This window comes from Hypomesus nipponensis, chromosome 18 (assembly GCF_054491055.1).
Source record: "Hypomesus nipponensis isolate SF chromosome 18, ASM5449105v1, whole genome shotgun sequence".
In the NCBI taxonomy this organism is placed as follows: Eukaryota; Metazoa; Chordata; class Actinopteri; order Osmeriformes; family Osmeridae; genus Hypomesus; species Hypomesus nipponensis.
The window spans coordinates 17,694,575-17,708,640 of record NC_140378.1 but is presented as its reverse complement, the minus strand read 5'-3'; the positions used below and the strand labels follow the sequence as shown (position 1 = coordinate 17,708,640).

The 14,066-nt window shown below is 47.7% G+C and overlaps 1 protein-coding gene across 2 annotated transcripts; it reads right to left on the bottom strand.

Annotated features, from left to right (window-relative positions):
• Positions 1 to 191: 191 nt before the first annotated feature.
• Positions 192 to 13,971, bottom strand: dennd2c (DENN/MADD domain containing 2C). Of its 2 annotated transcripts, none has more exons than XM_084681381.1 (19): positions 13,387 to 13,971; positions 9,939 to 11,205; positions 8,049 to 8,173; positions 7,547 to 7,647; positions 7,272 to 7,460; positions 6,508 to 6,586; positions 6,100 to 6,144; positions 5,707 to 5,894; positions 5,411 to 5,520; positions 5,004 to 5,073; positions 4,591 to 4,668; positions 4,339 to 4,479; positions 3,890 to 4,038; positions 3,280 to 3,457; positions 2,922 to 2,963; positions 2,440 to 2,548; positions 1,822 to 2,073; positions 1,498 to 1,584; positions 192 to 1,399 (listed from the first exon to the last, which is right to left on the bottom strand). In XM_084681381.1, exons 2-19 carry the CDS (start codon positions 10,916 to 10,918, stop codon positions 1,368 to 1,370), a joined length of 2,955 nt encoding a protein of 984 aa, XP_084537507.1. In that variant the 5' UTR covers positions 10,919 to 11,205; positions 13,387 to 13,971; the 3' UTR covers positions 192 to 1,367. The 2 variants fall into 2 exon arrangements, with proteins under 2 accessions (XP_084537507.1, XP_084537508.1); XM_084681382.1 differs by having other exon boundaries at positions 5,707 to 5,891.
• Between the last annotated feature and the right edge of the window lie 95 nt (positions 13,972 to 14,066).

Here is a 14,066-nt window from a genome sequence, read left to right as displayed (position 1 = left end):
ATTAGTTTCCCCTCAATCTGTCCCTTTACCTCCGACATTGCTCTCACTGAAGTAAAACATGGTCCACAGACTACAAGTTTCAACACAAGTTACACTGGCCAGCTGGCTGCATCCTTAGAACGTACTAAACAAAACAAAGGAAATACCCAAACATATCAGGAATTGATAGTCCGTCATCAATGCAAACATGACACATTCAAAAGGCATTTATTTAGAGGGCAAAGTAGACATTTCATGCTTTAAAAAAATATATACAGAATGCTGTACAAAAGTCTGTAACTTTGCCAGTTGATACAAGGTAAAAAAGAAAATAAAAAGGTATGTACAATTGTAGTTACTAATAAAGGAGATGTGATCAGATTCTAGCTCCCATTTCATATTTCACATGACTGAGAACGGATTTTTAGGGCAAAAAGAATAATGTTCTTATAGCATTGAAATATTATAGATCTGTAATATTTGAGGTTTAGCTGTGCTGATCACATACATCCATCTACTCTACCAGCACCTCTAGAGTACTTAGTCTTGCTGGATCAAAATACACTAAGATCAAGATGAACGTATGCAAAAGTAGCTTTGCAATCAAGCACACAAGCAAACATAGCCTTTGTAAACAAGTCCTTACAGGAAAACAAGAAAATATCCAAGTATATGAAATGACACATGGTTAGTTGGATATTATCTCAGCATGCCTTTGCCTGGGACAGTATAACATTTTAATTTCTCTAGACATTAAATATTTAATATTAACAATAGTTAAAGTGACATTCAGACACATCACAAAGTATAGACTACATCAGATCTGTATCAGAGTGCTGAGTCGCTGCATTTAATAAAATACAAAATTTAAAAAATATAAGTAAAAAAAAAAGAAAAAAAAGAGAAATAACACTTTTGCACTAACACCTTAATACTTTTTATAAAAAAATGAAAGTTAGAGCCATGGTTAGTTACGACAGCATAACATCTTGTTAAGTTAATTAGAAGATTTCTAGCTGAAACGTCCGTTTCTTTGTAAATTCCCACAAGGACATAGTGCTAATCCCCTCACACTCCTTGGAAACCCCCTTGTGTCTCTTCAGTTTCACCAAACCATATTTAAAACAAAAATACCCATTTCCAGTATTCATCCAGTTCCAATTGCACTGCCCTCCAGTTTGAGGTGTTTCTAGGCAGGCTGGAAGAAACCAAACCTCTTTCAACTGCAACCTGATAGTACAACTTTTACGGCAGCTCACAGCCATACAACTACATTCAGGCAAGCGATGCAGAAGTACGTCCAGGACACTATGTGTCATCGTGTTTCTCATCCAGTCTTGCATTATCTTTTTGTACGAATGTGACCTCAGCCACACTGAAGCCGCCTCTCACTTTATCTGCAAGAACTTTATCTTGCTCCCTGAAAAAAAAACAAAAAAACACGTATGTGCACAATAAGTAGACGTGCCGACAAAACAACAGTTGAAAGTTAGATATGAGGATTGAAGGGGGACTGACCAAGTCCTTTGAGGAATTTGTTCACCCCGCTGGGTTCTGGCTCAGGGTTTGATCCCAGATATTCAGCAGCTCTCACTTCAAAGAGCCCTGTGAAGAAAAAACACAACATTCAGGCAACTGCAGAACTTAATAGCACACTACACAGCAAGTGTCTCAACTGTAAAACACACACACACACACAGGAGAAAGAGAGAGATGGACGGATCCATGGCGAATAAACCAAATTCTGATACAGAGAACAGAGAAGTACTTTTATCCATAATTAGAGTAGTATAGTAGTAGTATAGTGTAGTGAGAATCAATGGGTGGAAAGCGAACTCTGACCTTTGCCCTCTTCCTTGCGCAGCTCCCTGTCGTGAATGAAGCCAGCAAACATCTGTGTGTCCATGAAGAGCTGCAGGAACTGCCGGACTCCCCGGGACGGGTGGGACTTTCGGAAGCTCTCCCGCTGCAGTTCCCTGGGGCTGCCACTGGGGGCGCTGGGCTTGCTCATGTGGAGGGAGTAGTGCCCCACCAGCTCCACGAAGAAGCGCACGAAGGCTTCTGACATGAGAGAGCTCAGATCGCACTGCTGGCCTGCAGGGGCACAGACGGACAGGGGCGACCCTCGAGGAGTCAGATGGCTGAGCGGTGAAGGAGTCGGGTTAGTGATCAGAAGGTTGCCGGATCGATTCCCCGCCTTGCAAAAATGACATTGTGTCCATGGGCAAGGCACGTCACACCACTTGCCTCGGGGGGAATGTCCCTGTACTTACTGTAAGTCGCTCTGGATAAGAGCGTCTGCTAAATGTAAAAATGAGCTTGCTGATTACACTCCTCACACATTAAGGAAGTTTCTCTATTTAGCAGAGCTTATATCAAACAATGCATATAGTCAGAGCGGCTGATAATAAAAGGACTGGAAGTGTGCGGGTGCCTAATCCATCATGGTGCAGTACAGACCTCCTGGCCGGTCTCCCTCCTCCTGCCTCAGTATGTGCTCTCTCTCCTCCAGGATCTGCTGCAGGGCAGCCTGAAGCTTGCTGGGCAGGATGCAGTCCTCGTCGTTCAGCTGAGGAAGGGGAGGGGGGAGGTGGGGGTGGAGGAGGGAGGATATCATCAGTATAGTATTCCAACCGGTTGCCATAGAGATGAGGCAACTTCCAGCCCAGTACAATTCCGCCGATGTGAAACAAAAGCAAATTACTCTGGCAATTACTTCCTCCTACTCCCAGTCCAGTACCTTAGTGTTTGGCTCAAGCACAAGGGAATTGCAAGCTCCAGGGTGTTACTGTTAGCAGGGCAGTACTGCTTCAGTTACAGTCATTACCAGACACATTTCAGTAGAAACATACATGTACAGACAAATCCATCACAGTCTCTTGTTCACTTGCTATGTTATAGAACCACGCCTTCCATTGACATTTGACACAATGGGTACACACCTGGATGACAAACTTGTCCGCGCACAAATCCACAATAAGCACCTGGACAAAAAAACAGATATCCATCACTGACAAGGGCAATTCAAATCGATTCAATTCGAATGCACTGAAGAATGCACTGACATTCACAGTACTAACATACCAGGATGGCTACAGGGCTGTTCACTCTTAAGTTCACTAGTAAGCCTGGGAAGTCCACAATCAGCTAAAAGCTCCATGACTGAAATAACGAAAATGTCTCTGGGTGGTTTAGCCTCTAAAGCAGCCTATAGGCCCAGACTATGACTTCAGCGTCGTACAAAAGCTCATGTATATCAAATATCCCTGCAGAAGTCTTCTGAGGCTGCACCTAACTGACCTCCTCGATGGGCAGCTCCAGCAGCTGGGGCAGGCAGGGCCCCAGCGCCCCCATGAGGAAGGGAGTGGGAGAGCAGCTGATGTCCAGCATGCTGGCAGGCAGCACGGGCACGAAGGTGTGCTGCCAGGTGAAGGGGTAGAGCAGGGCCAGGATGGCATGGCTGCAGCGAGACAGCACGCTGAAGAGAGAGAGAGGGGAGGGGAGGGAGGGGGAGAGAGAGAGAGAGAGAGAGAGAGAGAGAGAGAGAGAGAGGCGGGGAGAGGGGCAGAGAGAGGGGGGAGAGGGGCAGAGAGAGGGGGGGGGAGGTGCACGGAGAGGGGGGAGAGAGAGAGAGGTAGGTGAGGGTATGAGTGTGGTTACTAGGCTTTGAAAGAAACATTTGGTCAAAAGAATCAGTCTATATATATATATATATATATTTATATATATATATATATATATATATATATATATATATATATATATATATATATATATATATATATATATTTATATATATATATATACACACGATCCACTGCCTGAATAAAGCCTGTGACACATGAATGAGGCAGTCGTGTCGGCGTTGCAGGACGTCCTTACAGAGCGTGGCGTGAGGAGGATGTCTCACCTGAGCTTGTCTGCGATGAAGATGACCCTTCTCTCCAGCAGCAGAGAGGCAAACACCTGCAGCAGTCGACCCACACTCAGGCACTGCAGCAGGGTGTCAAAGTCCACATGCTCCAGCCGCGAGTCCACTGGGCGGCACAATGTCAGAACCTGGATTTAGACACATACGCAGTAAATCAGTTGTGACGCATACATCTTTGACCCCACATTTGGCAAATTCAGCAAAAGTTTACAGCTCATAATCTCATAATCTGCATTAACATTTTGTCATTTTGTCATTTAGCAGACGCTCTTATCCAGAGCGACTAACAGTAAGTACAGGGACATTCCCCCCCGAGGCAAGTAGGGTGAAGTGCCTTGCCCAAGGACACAAATTAATTTTGCACGGCCTGGAATCGAACCGGCAACCATTCTGCTTAATGGAGCTTTGTCTTTGGTGTTTGGCTGTACCTCATTCCCAGAGCCGGGCAGGAAGCTCTTGACTGTGATGGTGCGTCCGGGGGCGGGGAAAGGAGCCTCCATGACGCTCCTCATGAAGGAACACACGAGCGGAGGAGAGATCTCCCTCCTCCTCTCCACCTCCTCCAGGATCTGAACACACACACACACACACGTGAACACACACACATATACATATACATAAAAGACTATAACATAAGACTATAACATGCTACCAATATGCAAAGAGACAGTTGGTCCTACTTTTGCAAACAGGTTGAAACAGCCAAGTCTGCTGACGATACAGTGAACCTCAGGTAGCCTCTTCCCCTTTCCACTGGGCTGGTGGACACACACACACACACACACACACACAGGACAAAACTAGCTTGAAAATTCACACGGAGCATTTTACAATCTCCGTTCCATAACATCCAACGCCGAGACAACATTGGAAGACGACCATGTCACAAACTCGAAAGGCTTTCAACCGTTAAAACCTGAGGGTTTTGACAAATGGGAAATGCTGATTTTTTTTCTGATCTGGGTCATTTGTTCAGAGGTTTTTATGGTGTATGACTCAGAACAAGTATTCCCAACAGATGTTACTCAGGCGATATACTGCCAAGTTATGAGTCACTCAAAACTAGGACTGAACCACACACAAGCACTCTTACCAGAATCTTACGACAGTAACAAAACCACCGGCTGCCATCTTCTCCAGTCAGGACAAAGGAGAAGGTTTCACTGCAATTATAGGATGAAAGATGCAGTGGTTATGTGGCGTGACGGGATCCTTCTAGAATCCACACGAGAAGGGATCAGTGACATTCTGAGGCTGCAGGCATGTTTGGTGGTTTACTGTTGTAGCCGTTTAGGGGTTTTTATGGGATGTTTACAGGCAGACATTTAAGATTATTTTTTTCCCTGCATCTCTCTCCCTGTCCACTACTCCTTCCCTGTTATGCAAGATCCGTGTGTGTGTATGTGTGTATATGAATGTGTGAGTGTGTTTATGAATGTGTGTGTGTGTGTACGGGAACGCGTGTGAGTGTGTGAGTGTGTGTGTGTGACAGCTGCTCACCTGGGCATGTCTGCAGAAGGACACCAGTCTCGGGCGTCTGGGAAGCAGAACTTGGGGATGGCCTTTAACCTGTCCTCCGCCTGCTTCGAGTGACGAGATGACTTCTCAAACTGCAGACGAGGATGACAACAGAGGGACACTTATTCACTGTCCATCACGCCGTCCGAGGTCAACTTCAAGTGTTAAAATGACGACTCAAGTACAAAATGCTGTGTTTTTACTCAACAAGGCCGTGTTTTAAGCCGCTAACTGTGCTTAGTGTTTGGCGGGGGCTAATATGTTGGCCTTCCTCTTACCTTGTTGGGAAACTGCTGAGTAATCTCAGGAGAGTATGTGTTTCCTGGCGGACTCTTCCGGAGAGAGACGACCACAAAGTGCTGGAAGAGCTGCTGCTGCTGGAGCCTGATCAGGTCTCTCTCCAGGGTGCGGTAGCCCGGCCGCCGCTTCAAGGTGGACTGGACGTAGACCGAGCGCCTGGACCCTGCTGGAGAACACAGAACCAACCCCTTAGCTTCATCTGAAACAACACGGAGCCATGTGGAATCACAGACGCTACATCTGACACAAAACACAGCCATTTGGAAACACAGACCCCGATGCAACCTCCCTAACCCCTCCCCGTTCTGTCAAAATCCTGAACGGAAACTATAATGGGCGGAAGGTGAAGAATGTGCGCTCTGCTTGGGTACCTTTGCTGCTGTCCTCAGGATCGCTCTCTGTTCCACTGTTGTCATCTGTTTTCCAAAGTTATTGAGACATATCGAGAGAGAGAGAGAGAGAGAGATAGAGAAGGAGAGAGAGAAGGAGAGAGAGAGAGAGAGAGAGAGAGAGAGAGAGAGAGAGAGAGAGAGAGAGAGAGAGAGAGAGAGAGAGAGAGAGAGAGAGAGAGGGGGAAATACAAAGAAAGAGTGTGTGTATGAGGGTGGATAAAAGTACTAGGTCAGACAGGGTATGTCTTTGTGTGCTTGTCAGGGACTGGACGTCTGCCTTGAGCATGATCAAACAGCTGGGTATTTCCAGAAAACTGTTCATCTTAATCTCCTGGATGATGTGTGGATGATGTGTGGATGTGGAGGGTATTTGGAGGAGGTTCCTACCTCGGGCAATTCCTCCCTGACTCTTCACCCTCTTCCTCCCTCTCTTGGCGTCGAAGATCATATGAATCTTGTTGACGTACTGCGTCACGGAAAACCAGACACACACACACACACAACTGTATGTATTAACGGCCATCAATCCAATAATTACAGTGCAGTCAGACAGAGCAATTTGTACTGGTCACGGGTTCTGTTGAATAGGAACCCATGTTGTGCATCTGTAAAAGCCACGGAAATTAAAACAGGAAGTCTCGACTTATCTCAAAGAGCACACAAAATACAGTCCACTGCCAAAAACAAGTCGTCTCTTTATATGTACAGTCTGTAATATCCATTGTCTGTGTCAAATCTTTCTATTGTTTTTGTACCTCATTATCCGGGCTTCCATCTCGCCATACCCAACCCTCCTCCATGGGTTGTTCACTAGAGCGTGTTCCTGGTATCACTGTCTGAACCATGGAGCCCTTACTTAAAACATCTCTACACCGCTATCTGTCTCTTCCAGTCTGTCTCTCCATCCTGCTTCAAGACTCCACCTTCCTCAGCTCTTACGATATAACGATATTGGTCTTGTCCTCAACATTTAATATACTAACTTCACATACTATATGATTATATTAGACATGTATACGCATACATTGTTTTACTAGTGAAATCGGACGCAAATTATCATTAAAAAACCTTGCAGTAGCACATGTTTGAAGCTCAACTTTGTTCCCTTGCGAGACAAACCACAGAATCAAACTAGTTTGCGTGTGAATTACCTGAGGCAGTCTGTATGTTTTGTGGGTGGTGGGGCGCTTGGCTGGGACGGGTCTGGAGATGTCTGTCTGGCACGTAGGGCTGGGTGACATCACCGAGTGTGACATCACCGAGTGTGACATCACCGAGTGTGACGCTCTCCTCTCTGCCTTGTCTGTGTAGCCCCGCAGGGTCTTGGGCTTAGGAGGAAGCTGGAAGCACAAGAGAGCAGGAGTCAACACCTGAGACTGGGGGAGACTAGCTCAGCAGAGCGAACTGTGGTTGACCTTGTCACTACCTTGGGGATGTGAAGGCTCTGTCTCTGAGACACCGTCCGGGGTCGGGCTCGTCCGAGGGGCAGACACGTGGGCGACAGCTTCACGTCCTCGTAGGAGTCACCTGAGAGGGGGGGGGGGGTCAAAGGTCAGAGGAACAGCAGCCCACATGTGAGTCAAGTGTGCGTTCACTGTTTCACAATAATCTTGCAACGGCTGGCTTTCCTTGGATGCCTTCCACCAGTGTCAGTGCCATGCCTTCCACCAGTGTCAGTGCCATGCCTTCCACCAGTGTCAGTGCCATGCCTTCCACCAGTGTCAGTGCCATGCCTTCCACCAGTGTCAGTGCCATGCCTTCCACCAGTGGGTTTACATGAACGAGATGAATGTATATGTGAGCTATGCCCAGTCTTCTCACCCACGTTAGTGGCACTGAGAAAATGTACATCCTGGAAGGGATCGGGGAATATGGCCCGTCGTAAACGTTTCATATCAGTCATTGTCTGTGTAACGGAGGACACTCACAGATAATGTCCTCGTAAATGTTGTCGTCAGAGTAGGCGTGGTAGAGTTCCGATCGCCGGGCCTCGCTCCCTAGCGTGCCCGGCTGCGATACCAACCGCACCACATCCTCGTACTCAAAAGACTTCCTGTGGAGAAGAAGGGAGGGCGGGGGGGGGGGGGGGGGAAGGGCATTGAGGGAGGGAGGGGTATTGAGACAGGGGCAGGGAGGGAGGGAGGGAGGGGTATTGAGACAGGGGCAGGGCGAGAGGGAGGGGTATTGAGACAGGGGCAGGGAGGGAGGGAGGGGTATTGAGACAGGGGCATTGAGGGAGGGAGGGGTATTGAGACAGGGGCAGGGAGGGAGGGAGGGGTATTGAGACAGGGGCAGGGCGAGAGGGAGGGGTATTGAGACAGGGGCAGGGCGAGAGGGAGGGGTATTGAGACAGGGGCAGGGAGGGAGGGAGGGGTATTGAGACAGGGGCAGGGAGGGAGGGAGGGAGGGGTATTGAGACAGGGGCAGGGAGGGAGGGAGGGAGGGGTATTGAGACAGGGGCAGGGCGAGAGGGAGGGGTATTGAGACAGGGGCAGGGCGAGAGGGAGGGGTATTGAGACAGGGGCAGGGAGGGAGGGAGGGGTATTGAGACAGGGGCAGGGAGGGAGGGAGGGGTATTGAGACAGGGGCAGGGCGAGAGGGAGGGGTATTGAGACAGGGGCAGGGCGAGAGGGAGGGGTATTGAGACAGGGGCAGGGAGGGAGGGAGGGGTATTGAGACAGGGGCAGGGAGGGAGGGAGGGGTATTGAGACAGGGGCAGGGAGGGAGGGGTATTGAGACAGGGGCAGGGAGGGAGGGAGGGGTATTGAGACAGGGGCCTTGCTGTCGCTCCATACACAGTCAGCTGTGTCAGCAAGCTATTGTTCACTGTATTGTCTCCTTACGTTCAGCCAAACAGCTTCTACATTGTGTGCATCCCAACAAGATAGTGAAGTTGATAAGACTGCAAAAGGGACAGGATGAGAGAGAGAGAGAGAGAGAGAGAGAGAGAGAGAGAGAGAGAGAGAGAGAGAGAGAGAGAGAGAGAGAGAGAGAGAGAGAGAGAGAGAGAGAGAGAGAGAGAGAGAGAGAGAGAGAGAGAGAGAGAGAGAGAGAGAGAGAGAGAGAGAGAGAGAGAGAGAGAGAGAGAGAGAGAGAGAGAGAGAGAGAGAGAGAGAGAGAGAGAGAGAGAGAGAGAGAGAGAGAGAGAGAGAGAGAGAGAGAGAGTGAGTGAGTGAGTGAGTGAGTGAGTGAGTGAGTGAGTGAGTGAGTGAGTGAGTGAGTGAGAGAGAGAGAGAGAGAGAGAGAGAGAGAGAGAAGAAAAAGTAGGAAATGAGAAAGAACATTTAACAAGAGGGAGAGTGGTACTCGACAGAATCCGAGCTGTGAGTCTTGTGTGTCATCGTGTGAGAGGCTGTGACTGCCAGTGTGGGAGCTGCATGTGGGGTCGTGTGCATGTCTGCGAAAACAACTACATGTGACCCCTGGACCTTTGGCGACTGGAAGTAGGCCATGTCCAGACAATAGTGATAATGCTGCCAAAGATCATGTGACATTACACCTGGAGCCGGGCCAAAGTCTAACCCCTTACTGTATTCCCTCTTGAACACTAACTTTCCCCTTTTTTTCAATAAACAACACAATTCTTAAACCAAGCAAAGCTTATTTTTAGACGGGGACAACAATACATTAGGAAAAAGAAACACTTTTAACTGTCAAGACTACAAAAAACCTGGCCAGTCTGAAGACTAATCCTGTATTATTGTACGCTGTTTCCTCTGCACGACAGTCATTAGTTGAGTTTGAACGACACCTTAATGTCACAAACAAAAGGATGCTGTCATTCTATACCCTCAGTCTAAGCTCCCATACCACTTTACCTGTTCTTTTTGTGTCTGGAGAATCCGTTGCCATTGGTGACCGGGCATGGAGGGGGTGGGAAACTAGGAGGTTGGGCTAAGGCACCGTTCCTGGTGTCTGATTGGTCCATAGGAGGCGAGGTCTTGGAATCCCATTGGACCCAGTTGGCACCAGTAGTGTTGTCCGTTCCCTGATACTTATAGGTCCGCTGTGGTTTAGGAGGCGGTAGAGGCAGTAGAGGCGGTTCGGACGAGGCAGTTCTGCCTTTCTCCCAGAACAACCTGTCTCCCTCCATCCTCCGCCAGAATCCCCGGCAGGTGTAGAAGTTCCCAGGGGGCAGGTTCTCCTCATGGTACCCTGTTGACGGAGGCAAGAGCTTCTCTACCTCGACATCCAAGACGCAGCCAACCTTGAGCTCTCCGTTCGTCGTGATGATTCGCTTCACCGGACTGCTGGTAGTGTTAGAGTCTGTGAGTGAGTCTCTGACTGCACGAGTTTGTAGGGAAACTGTGAAGGCCTTGGAATCCACGAGTGGGGTGGAAAGCTTGTTGGAATGACCCGGGGTTGAAACCCGAACAGCAGGACTCTGGGTCGTGATCTTGCCGCAAGGGCTGGGTGAGGGCTCAGACTTCCTGGCAGGCCCCGCGCGTCCAGCCTGCGCCTGCGATTCCCTGAAATCCAAACCCAGGCTTTTAGCTTTAGAGACGTTAGATTTTCCTTGAGATCCATCTCCTCTCCAGCTCTCCCCAGACACTCCGTTTGCCAAGACATCTCCGGACAGAGTCCTGGTCACCAAAGGCGCGTGGGACTTCCCCCTGTCCTTGCTCTCCTGGCTCCGGCCTTCCCACTGGGATATTTTCTGCCTGATGTTGATGCCTGGGTCCTGGGCGAGGGGCCTTCCTGGAGAAGGACTGTGCCAGGCCACAGTAGCCCGGGCCTGCCCCCCTTCGCCAGCTCTTCTTCCAGCCCGGCTGTCCTGCTCCTGCCCCAGAGCCAGCATGGTCAGAGGGAGGCAGACTGCCAGCTCACCCTCACTGGGTGGTCATGGACGGAGGCGTGAGGGACCTCATGGTGGGCAGACAGAGACACTGCACATCCCAGTGAGTCTGTCCTCGTCTTGGTGTGATCCAGAATGAAGTCTCCTGAACGGGGCTCCGCGGGGTTTGGTGTGTGCACCTCTTTCGTTATATCTGTTTTCTTTCTACGAGCTAAAAATAAATAAAAAAAGGGGGGGGGGGAGAGGGGGGAATAAATGTTTTCCTCGTTGTCCGTTTACAGAGAGGGGACCTGAAAGGATGGGACACAAAGGTCATCATTCAACGATTGCTCAACACTTCACAACAAGACCAAACAGCACTCCAGAACAGCCAAACCAAGAGCACAACAGTCCAGCTGTGTCATTGCGCTTGGGGGCCAGCGGCAGTGTGGGATGTGTGTGTGGCTGGAGGAAGCCAGGAAGAATAGACTCCTGCTCGAGGTCAGTGTCCAAAAATAAAAACCCGGAGGAGCGGAGGAGACAAGGACAGGAACAAGATCCCGACTACAGCATTGTGCAGAGGTGTCTGTCTGGTTTCCACGACGACCCTGTCCCTGCTAGCCCACTGCTGAGCCCCATCTCTCCTCCCAACCACACAGCTGGCCCATTACGAAACAACTCCACACATTAAAACATGAAATCTAATTTATTTTTGTCTGAAAGGTTTCTTTCATCGGGTCAGGAAGGACGAGTATTCCAAGTATTTTACACTGACTTAAAAGGCTTGGGGAGTCATCAAAACACATTAACTGAAGATAGGAGCATTTTTGTTGTTTGCACGCACAAGTAAGAAATAATTAAAGGCATGAGAATCTGCCATCAGTGAAAACACTGTATGCTAATACAGAACAGTTGGAGTTGTGCATTCCACCCTGTTTTAATATTTAAGATACAAAATTGGATCGTTTGCAGCCTTGTAGGCATTACCCAGATTCATAACCTTGACTGGCGTGCACATTATCAGAAAAAGAGTAGAATAGCCTCATGAAAAATGCTCATGTCTATTCCGATCTCTTCGTGTCATAGGGGTTATTACTGTACCCTTACGAAGGCTGCTTGCTGGAACCGAACCATTGGGACACGTTGCACATTACGTCAAAAGCTGCAAGCGTTTACAGAGGGGAGACATGGTAAAATTCCGGTGCTGCTCACGATTATAATAATTCTATGTGCTGCATTCCAGCCAGGCCAGCAAAGAGAGGGGGGGGGGGGGGGGGGGGGGGGCAGGGGAATAAATTTGACCAGAGACAGCCCATCAGTCAGGCCAGCAAATGACGCCTTTGTTTGGTTTGACCTAAATCTAACGCATGCACTGGAATCTCACTACATCACGGCTAGGCCCCATCCTACACTGAAACCGTCACTTCTACACTGACCCACTTGTTGCCCCATGAGTGTGTGAGTGCACAGGATGGCCGGGCTTGTGTTTCCTGCAAGACAGGAAGGAAGGATCAGCAAACCGTCCTTAAATGATGGTGATAGAAGATTTTCACTCACAAAGCCGAAGCTATTGATTTCAGCAATGTTTTAAATTGAATCCATAGCAATTTAAAAAAAAAAAAGGCTGAAAAACATAATTCCAGTGTATCCATTGGTAACAAACACAACAGTGTTTTATGACATTTCCAGAGAATATTTGGGCCTCTATTGACACCATGCTCCAATAACAAGCCATAGCTGTAGTCTTACCTACCTACCACACAAGGCAGTTAAACCATCTGCCTGGATACTTTGTGAACTGAGTGAAACTTACTGACTCACTACCTTCACCCCAGAAGAAACCAGACACAAGTATGAAAGCGACATACCCTGTCATCACCAAGCAGTGATGAATTAAACCTAATTACACGTTCAGAACACCCATAAACCGCCCTCTCCAAGAATTGATGCATGACAAAACATGTTCTAGGTGGGGTACCAATAAAAGGGGAAGGACAGTTTGGCTTCCCTTAAACAAACTGCGAACGCACTGCAACTACTAGACTTTAAAATCGACTGCATGTTCTCATGCTCGTTGCCCATGTTTAACTCTATACACTTATATTAGCGATACTGAAAATATTTCATCATCTTTAGCTAAAGCAAATGGTAGAGTAACTGAATGGACACTGACTGATCCGACACAATGTTAGTGCCACTGTGTGATTAGTGTTGAAATGTTTACTAAGTCGTCCTTTGGTCACCTGATAGAAAATGCAATCATGTAAGTTAGAAACATACAATGTATTACTTTGCTACCATTCTGAATTAGTAACAAGATTAACTAAAGAGTGACAACATATTTTAAGCCAAGTGCAGTATCTCTCACAAAGCTACAATAAGTCAAGTTGTTTCGTTGAAAGGACGAAAGTACCTTACAACCAGCTCTAGTTTATTTAACACCAAAAAAGTAAGGTAAAGTGTGCCAGTAGATTAGATAACTCGCTACCCACCTTTTCGAAGTTGTTCGGTCAGTCCTGGATGTTGGGATAAACTTTTCTTTTCACAGGAGGAACGTAAACCAGTAGACGACTGATCAACTAACTTTTATGTCTGTACAAATAGTATGTAGTGCTATTATATTCAAATATATCTCGTGCTTAGATGAAGCGACAATGTGGTCGGAAGTACGGTTAGAAAGTAAGATGTCCCGACTATATCCCTTGACATTTTCTCCTCTGTGCTGGCTTGAATGTTCTCCCAGTCATCGAGATCTTGAAAAACTCGGTATTTGTTGTTAGCAAGCTAGCTAGCGAGCGAGCTGATTAGCCAATATACTAGGAGAGGACAAACCCGTTTTAGCGATTTGTAATTGGATGGCTATATCAGATTTGCTGGTTTAACAGCTAGCTGGTAAGGTAGCCTTAAATAACTCGCCAGGCTGACTACAGTATTTAAGCGAACTAGTCACAATTGCATGTTAAAAATCCAAACTGTTTATTCCGTCAACTGACATTATAGCAGAGGGAAATGAGAGATACACTTAACTGACCGCCTTCAAAAAAAGTGTTGATAACTCCTCCACAGAGATCTTGGGTTTCGAATAGCGGACGTCACCATCTGCCGTTAAGGCTGACGTGCCTTTCAATAATAAATCCCAACAATGCACAAATATGTGAACAAAGTACAATGA